Here is a 9,250-nt window from a genome sequence, read left to right as displayed (position 1 = left end):
CCCTCCATCCATGCTTTTGTTCCGGCCCTCCGGTCCAGTTTAAGAACCCATTGTGGCCCTCAAGTCAAAAAGTTTGCCCACCCCTGGACTAGACAATAGGAAATACCTAGAATTATTTAGACTTCATTATTGCCAAAGAAAAGGATGTAGAAGGTCCAAAGTTGCTCATAACTTGCTGTCTCCTTCCTGCTCATGCACCTGCTCACCCAGCATCTGACAAGGTCTCCGTTAGAGATCAGGTCACCATATCCTCTTCTGCCTCTGTGAGCTTTGGTGGCCTGACTAGCAGCATTGTGTAGTCTGTTTTATACAAATTATGTTTCTACTTTACCCTCAGCAGGCACTCAAAATGTTTATTGACCTGGTTCTTAATTGTTTCATGTGCACCTTACTCTCCTTTCAACTAGGTCTTGAAAGCCCACTGAGGTTAGTTGATTGTGGCTTACACTTCCATATTCTGCATAATCCCGGGCAAATAATTAAGTCATTGAGTTAACAGCACATTGAATTTGGCTTTTCTCTAGTGCCCTAAACAATATACTGGTGCATTTTGTTTATCAGATATTCAGTGGTGGTTTTCTAAATATATGAATCCAACAAACATTTATCCAGGGCTCTGGGATAGAAGAGTGAGTGATAGGCAACGATAAGCATTGCATTAAAGGTACATGTCAAGAGCCATGGGAGCACAGAGGGCAGATGATGGTGTGATCAGTAATCAGGTGTAGAGAAAGTGAATTATAAAGGTAAAGGCCCATTGCACGAAATTCCGGGGCGGGGGCGGGGGCGGGGGGAAGGCGTCCCTCACCCTGGCCTGCACCCTCTCACAGTCCGGGAGCTGGCAGTCAGACATCCTTAGTGCTGTTGGCTCAGGGCTTCTGGCTGAGTGGCACTCCTGCTGTGGGAGCGCACTGGCCACCAGGGGGCAGCTCCTGCGTTGAGCACCTGCACCCTGGTGGTCAGTGCGCATCATAGCAACCAGTTGTGCCACTGTTCAGTTGATTTGCATATTAGCCTTTTATTAAATAGGATGAGTGGATTGTCCAGGGGGAGAATAGATGGGAAGGAAGCCTGTTCAGACAAAAGGGAAAGAACATGCTGAGGCAGAAGACTAGGAGGAGTGCAGTGTGTTCACTGGATCACAAGTAATGCAGTCCAGCCAGAGTGTGGGACTTGTGGGAAGGAGATGGGATGGGGATGGAGAAGGAGTCTACAGAGGACCTGTGTGCCTGCATGAGGGGAATAGGTGATCGGGAACCACTGCAAGATTTGAAGCAGGGAAGTAACATGTCATACGATTTGTTATTTTAAAAAGATCACTCTAGATTTGGGAGTGTATTAGAAGAGGTTGAGAGGAGAGGATAGGCCCAGGGTCAGCAAACTGCGGCTCGAGAGCCACATGCGGCTCTTTGGCCCCTTGAGTGTGGCTCTTCCTAAGCTTTAGGAGTACTCTAATTAAGTTAATAACAATGTACCTACCTATATAGTTTAAGTTTAAAAAATTTGGCTCTCAAAAGAAATTTCAATCGTTGTACTGTTGATATTTGGCTCTGTTGACTAATGAGTTTGCCGATGACTGGGATAGGCTGTTTGGGAGGCTAAGAGATTATGTCAAGAGATGATAGGGATCAGAACATCTACGATGGCAGCTGATGTGGGCAATTCAAGTGAAAATTATCTCCCCTTTCCTCAAGAGAAAATAGATTGATAAAAATGTTCAGAACTTATTGGTGATAGCAGTATTCCTCCTGTCTGACTTTCAGGAAAGCATAACATTAGTGGGAAAGGAATCAGTGTAGGAAAGCTAAAAGCAGGTAGAGAGAAAACCAAACAATAGGATAACTGAGTCTAAAAGCTCAATTTTATGCTAAGGCCTTGCAGACAAGTTCCAAAGGCACTTCAGGAATGAGAAGAATGGAGGAAGGATGGAAACCTACAGTTTCCAAAGACATATGCTCAAGTCTCAAGCCTCACTACCTATTCATTGTGCAACTTTGAGGAAGTAATTTAACTCTTCGAGACTCCATCTTCCTACCTGTAGACTGAAGATAATACTACTTACTTCTTTTGACTCCTATGAAGTTAAAGGATATGTATATCAAGTGTGTAGCCCATAATGGGATACATATATCAAGTGCTTGCACATAAAGGCACTAAATAAATATTAGTCTCCTGCATGGGTACGGGATATAAAGACATGTCAGACACAGCTTATGATTCAGTAGGGAAGAAAAACATATCAACGACTAAATAATAATAAAATGCAGAATAAAATGAGCCTGACTAAAGACTCAGGAACCATGGTGTGGGAGACAGAGAAGAGAATGAGAAGAGAACATCTGACTCAGCTCTTCATCCTGGAGGACATCACAGGGTAGAGAGCATCTGAACTGGCCTGGAGGATAAGGTTTTCAAGAGACCTCCAGGCTTCATTCGCAGCCATTGCTAACCCACATTGACACAGAAGTGGGGACAGTCACCTGGCGAGGGAAGGCAGCTATGTGGAGGGCTGGAGTGAGTCATTGCGAATCCGCCATTCCCTGGCTACAGGATTTAGGTTAGCATTTCATTCCTCCCTGGGTTTTGTAAGAACTGCTCTGTGTCTCTTGCAGGGTTGTTGCGAGGATACGGGGGAAAATCCTCCCTCTGGACGGAGGATTAGGAGTCTTCCTTGCTCTCTGCTTTACCCCTCTCTCAGATGGAGGTCCCCCCTGGCCTGATGTGGCTACTCCCCGAGAGTCACATCTGGAGTCCTTGTTAAGTGATAAATTAATGGTCCTTTGAAGAAGGAGTTGATAAAGAGAGATTCACACTTAATAAATTGTTTTCTTCCTATGTAAGCAGAAACGTTGAAATAATACTTTAAAACAAAGATTATTTGGGAGACAAAAAGGGCCATTACCAAAAGTAAGTGGGAATGCTACCCTTGACTTTTTCTGAAGCCATAAGTCTGTGGTAGCATACTTTCAGATTTTTCAGGAGAATCTCTAGAATCATTTCCTTGTAAAAGAAGGTGGTTGATACTCGTTTAAAAAGGAGTCTGAATTCTCAGAGTTACAATCTTTAAGCTTTGGAAGTTTTCAGGGGCGGAAGAACTGGTGTATGTTGCCTTCATCCTAGTTTCTACCCCCAAAATACATACCTATTCCGAAGTCTACTGGGGATCATTTGGAAATAGGCTGCTGAACAAATGCCATCCTTTCATGTAAAACTTTAATGTGCCATAGGTAATTACATTAAGAGGTGCCAATTTAATAATTTGTGATGCTGTAACTGTTCCGTTTTGGGTGATTCTTGGCATCAGAGAATTTAAATTGAGGTCTAAACTATTTTCTAAATGGAAGCCACATGGCCATAACCCAGCGTAGGATTAGGCCTCTTTGGATCTTGCTACTCAATAAGCTATCCGAAGCCTATGTGGTCTGTTTATTATGCGTTGCTTTTTTCTGGTAGTTTGCAGCCTCCTTCATGTTAAAAACCAGCTTATGAAAAGTTTGCAAGATAAGTCTAACTCGTGGGAGTTGGAAATGGAAAAGAACGAACAATTTCCAGCGCCTGGCCCTCCCCTCCCCGCATCTGCACCCATTGTCTTCCTTCTTGGATTTCTTTCTCACAGGTGTGGCCACTCCTGTCATTCTCTGTGGGTCAATGTCATCATGCTGGCAGCAGCCGGCTTTCTTCTGGGAACTACTCCCCCCACGGAGGCTGTGTTCAAATGGCTCTCAAGGGTGGCCAGCCAGTGTCCTCCTCACCTCAGCCTTGCCGAGTGTAACTAGACAGGCTTTCCCCAGAGGGACAGGGGGAGGGGACAGGAGGTCAGGGAAAGGCACAGGCAGGAGGGGCAACAGGAGACTGGGAGGTGAAAAGTTAAACAAACAGGGAAATAGATGTCTGAACAGTTTCTGGTTGCTTTCTGGAGCAGCTGTTTACCTTGAACGGTGAGGTATGCTGAACTTTCCACAGACCCCTTCTGGTTGGTGGCTTTGCAGTGATAGACGCCTTCATCCTCTTCTGTAACTCTTTCAATAAACAGCGTGCTGCTTCCTGGTCCTAAAATAATTCCTGAGAAGTGAGAGATGTTTAGATTAGTGGGCCTGGACGACAAACAAAAACAGCTCCTTTTGTGACACAACCCCCTTCCTATCATTATGCATTCAGACAAGGAAATCCGAGTTGGGCTAACCTGGGGCAGGACTGCTTATTTGCTTTTTCTGGCCCAGGCTTTTTAATAGCACCTTCACCACCCAGCAGTGCTCTGACCCCCAGCCTCGGGGATGCACCAAGGCCATTCACTGTGAAAGAAATGAGATGGGGCTGCCATACCAAACTTCGAAGCACAAATAGCAAGAAGGTAGCATTTCTAATAATAATAACTACCATTTACTCATTGCCTGCTACATGCTGGGCATTACGGGAGACACTTTCTATCTTGAGTTTAGACCCATCTGTAAGGTATTATGATCTCCATTTTACCAGGAATCTTCAGACCACAGCTTCGAGACCCAGTAGCTTCCACACCAAGTGCTATCACCAAGTACTTATTGAGTGCTTACTCTGCTATTAGCCTGTGTTAGAGACACGGAGTGGGGGTGGGGGAGCAGGCTGAGACACAGTTTCTGCTGAGGAAAGAAAATTAACTCATAACTCTCTTTCTCTGATGCACACCTACACCAGCAAACAAAAAAACGTTGTAAGAATAAAAATGAATAAATGTGGCACAACATACACAATTAAATGCAAAGTCTGTGATAGGGAGAGAGATGAGTGAGGACAGGAATACTCAGGGAAGGTGGCATGAAGAAATGGAGGTCGCGGGCCTTGAGAATTGAAGGGTTAGCAGAGGTGACGGGAGAAAGGTGTGGCACTGAAAGAAACATGCACTGAGTGATAAAGTGGGCCTGACCAGACTGTAGGATATATTTTATTAGTTTAGTTTGCATTCCCCCCGATTAAAATGTATTCAATATAGAAAATTTGAGAACCAGTGAAAAGCATAAAGAAGACATAAAAAAAGAAAAGGAACACAACCAAACCTGCAATCTTATCCCTCAGATATTTTTCCTTTAGTCTTTTAAGTGGACTTTTTTTTTTTACACAGTTGGTTCATTCACATAATAAATATTTTTGAGCTCCATTATTAGACACTATTCTAGATGCTAGTAATACAATAAGCAAGGCAAATAAATCCTTGCCTACAAAGGGCTTAAATGATAGTTTTAGAGAATTAAAAATAAAGAATGTGATAGCAAGTAGCTAAAAAGTCTGAGAAGGAAATAAACCTGGTTAAGGGGATCATGGGTTAAGGAGGGTGAGGAAGCTATTGTAGACAGGGCATTTTAGGAAGGGTCTTTGAGGAAGTGACGTTTGAGCAGATACTTGAAAGATGGGAAAGAGCGAGCCATTTAAAGATCTGAAAAAGGGCATTTCATTGCAAACATAAAGACCCTGGGGTAAGAATGAGCTTACAGAAAGGTGAAAAGACCACTGTGAACAGAGAAGAACAAGCACCCGGAGAGATGAGAGCTCAGAGAGCACACAAGCCATGGAAAAGATTTAGGATTTTATTCTAAGCACAGAAGAAAGCCACTGGAGGGCTGCAAGACTGCACAGGGCCAGGGTGGAAGCTGGGAGAGCAGTTAGCAAGCTTTTGAAGTTGTCTATGAAAGCTATGTGGCTTTATCCTAGAAAGACTATGTTGGAAGTTGTAAGAATTGGTGGTTTGGGAAATATTTGTGAAGGCAGAACCAATCAGCTTGCATAGGGATTAGCATGTGGCAGGTGAAAAGGAGTAATAAAGTAATTATTTGAATACCTGGGAGAATAGTGGTACCTTTCTTGTGGGGGAGCAAGTTCACCGGAGGAAAACCAAGAGTTCTGGTTTGCACACGGTTTGATGTGCCTATTACATACCCCAAAGGAGGTTTCATTGGAGCTCAGGCAGAAGATGGAGATTAGAGACAGCTGTATGGAACCAACACACGGAAGGCATGTAAAGCCACAGGGATAGAAATAAACTTCATCAGTTGTGAGTCCAGATAGAGAAGAGATCATCTCATGAGACTGAGCAATGGGACCTTCCAGGAAGAGGAAGCAGCAACAGAGAAGGAGTAGCCCCTGAGGTGGCAAGAAAACAGGAGAGCGGGATCTCAGAACCCAGTGAGGGCGGGATCTCAGAACCCAGTTAGGGCGGGATCTCAGAACCCAGTGAGGGCGGGATCTCAGAACCCAGTGAGGGTGGGAGTTTCAGAACCCAAGGAGGGTGGGATTCTCAGAACCCAGTGAGGGCGGGAGTCTCAGAACCCAGTGAGGGTGGGATCTCAGAACCCAGTGAGGGTGGGATCTCAGAACCCAGTGAGGGCGGGAGTCTCAGAACCCAAGGAGGGTGTGATTCTCAGAACCCAGTGAAGGCGGTATCTCAGAACCCAAGGAGGGTGTGATTCTCAGAACCCAGTGAAGGCGGGAGTCTCAGAACGCAAGGAGAGCATTCACAAAGGACAGAGCGGTCAGTTCTAGGCAATTCTGCTGAGAGACTAAGGTGAACAGTGACAACTGACCACTGGGTTTGACAATCAGCCATTTCTGTGACGTGTGGGAGCAATAGCATGATTACTGCCCCTTAAAGAATAGGAGATGATGAAGTAGAGATTACTTTCAAGGAGGTAGCTAGAGAATGACATGAGGCCAAAGAATGAATTCTTTTTCAAAATGTGAAATTTTATAGTGTGCTCCTGTGTTAATAGGAAAAATCTGAGTGAGGGAGAGAAGGAGAGAGGGAGAGAGATGATGCGGGAACAGAAGAAATAATGCTAGGAGTAAAATTTCTGATGCGAGAGGGAATGGAATTCTGTGCCCAAATTGTCCTTGGTTAAGAATAGGGATAGTTAATTCATTTTAACAGGAAGGATAGCAGAGTATAAAGGAACAGGTAAATTGGATAAACTGATGATATATATTCTGAATAAATAAGTGGTACTCGTGTTTAAATTCAGGAAGAGGAGGGAATTTTGGAGTTTTGAAGGGAGAGAAAAAGGTGTGAAATAGGGTGCTGGGAGAGAGAAAACAAATTTAGTGGTGAAATGTAAGACTTCTCCTAATTATTAAATTCTGACTCCCCACTCCCCAATATCATAACATAAGTGTTCCCCCATGCTCATGTGCTGCCGTCACACTCATGGTCGGTTAGTGTTCTGCCCTGAGGCAGATAAAAACCTGGTGCCTCCACCCTCCACCTGCCTGGGTTAGTGGAACATGCAAATCTCAGTCAGAGGGTGGAGGCAGGGGTGAAAACCACCAAGGCCAGGGGCTGGGGGGAGCAGGAGAGGTGACACCGGGCATGATCTTATATAATCATTCATTATGTGTGTGTTCCCTATTCATTGGCATTGGGTTATATATCTTAATTGCTCATAACTACAAATAATAGTGCAATGAACATCTTTAGGCATAAAGGTTTTTCTGTATTTCAGATTATTTCCTTAGCATAGATTCCCAGAAACAGATTAAGTCAAAAGCTCTTAATTCATATAACCAAATTGCCTTCCAAAAAGATCAAGCCAATTAACACTTTAACAGCAGTGGATCAGAGACTATTTTATCACCGAACTGCCAATATTGAGCAATATTATCTAAAAAATGCAAAACACAGAACATTGCTGGTTTGATAGATGAAGATCATTGTGGGTTTTAAAAAATGAGTTTTATTGATTTTTAGAGAGAAAAGGAGAGGAACAGATAGAAACATCAATGAGAGAGAAACATCATTGATCTGCTGCCTCCTGCACGCCCCCTACTGGGGATCGAGCCTGCAACCCGGGCATATGTCCTGACAGGGAATTGAATCATGGTCTCTTGGTTCATAAGGGGACGCTCAATCACTGAGCCACACCAGCCAGGCTGTTTTAATTTGGGTTTCTTTGCACATTCTTGCATGTGTTTGGTTGCCATTTTTATTTTTATTTTATCTTTCCAGCACCTTTTGCCCCCTCTATTCCCTCTTCCCCCTCCACCTATCCATTTTTATTTTATTTATTTTAAATCTTTATTGTCGAAAGTATTGCACAGGTCCTCCTTTTCCCCCTATTAACCTCTTCCAGCCCACTCCTATCCTCCCCGCAAACCCATTTTTATTTTTAAAGCACCTGTTTTGAGTAGTTGAAAAGGTGAGTTCAGATTAAGGAGAACTTTGAAATCCTGCCTGAAGAGCTTCCATTCAACATAGAAAGAAAGAGAGCGTGAAAAGATTCTTGAGCAAGGAAATGACATAATGAAAGCAATGTTTAAGGAAGTTTAGTCTAGAAAGATAATGCAGGATGGAGAGGAATGAGGAAAAAGTGGCATCTGGAAAGCCAGCTCCCCAGTTATAATTCAGGCAGGGGGTGGTGAGGATCCAAATGTGGAGAGTGGAAAAGGAGGGGGAGAAGAAGAAATGGAAACAGATACTATGTAGGAACAATCTAAAGAATTGGTGCTTTGCTGGATACAGGAATAGACAGATGAGCTCTAGAGGGTTTCAGTGTTCTAAGCCCAGATGACGGGAAAAAACGAGAGTTCTCTGTAATCTTGGCTAACTCATCTAACCTCTTTGTGACTGTTAACCTATCTGTAAAATGAGAATGATGCCTGCTTTGCCTATTTCATGGTATTACTATGCAGTTAAATGAGATAATTCAAGTGAAGCTTTGAAACTTTGAAAAGTTTAAGATATGGAATATGTGGCAATCACAGAAAGTAAAAGTATGCTTGGTAGTGGGTGGTCAGGGGCAATGAATGTTTATAATAGCAGCCATCATGTTGCCCATAATCATCTCTTGCAGCAAATTTGATTACTATAGCCTTATAGTATAGTTTGATATTAGGTAGTGTGATACCTCCAACTTTGTTCTTCCTCAAGATTGCTGTGAGTATTTGAGGTCTTTTGTGGCTCCATATAAATTTTAGGGTTATTTGTTCTAGCTCTTTGAAAAATACCATTGGTATTTGGATAAGGATTGCATTGGAGCTATAGATAGCTTTAGGTCGTATGGACATTTTAATGCTATTAGTTTTTCCTATCCATGAAAGTGATATATGCCTCCATTTATTTATATATTATTCAATTTCTTTAATATCTTATGCTTTTCCAAATACAGGTCTTTTACCTCCTTGGTTAAATTTATTTCTAGGATGTTTTTTTTTGATGCAAGTATAAATGGAATTGTTTTCTTAATTTCTCTTTCTGATAGTTCAATATTGGTGTAAAAAAATTCCACCT

General features: G+C 42.9%; 1 protein-coding gene across 1 annotated transcript in view; it reads right to left on the bottom strand.

Moving 5' to 3' along the window:
* FLT1 (fms related tyrosine kinase 1) overlaps positions 1-9,250 on the bottom strand; it is a gene marked incomplete at its 5' end in the record, with an annotated part of 158,605 nt that overhangs the window by 55,780 nt on the left and 93,575 nt on the right. The window contains one exon of the mRNA XM_006773677.2: positions 3,931-4,062. Within this exon, the coding sequence (XP_006773740.1) occupies positions 3,931-4,062 (132 nt within the window). The remainder of the gene's footprint in view (positions 1-3,930; positions 4,063-9,250) is intronic.

Source organism: Myotis davidii, unplaced genomic scaffold, assembly GCF_000327345.1.
Source record: "Myotis davidii unplaced genomic scaffold, ASM32734v1 scaffold65, whole genome shotgun sequence".
In the NCBI taxonomy this organism is placed as follows: Eukaryota; Metazoa; Chordata; class Mammalia; order Chiroptera; family Vespertilionidae; genus Myotis; species Myotis davidii.
This window is presented reverse-complemented; position numbering and strand designations above follow the sequence as displayed.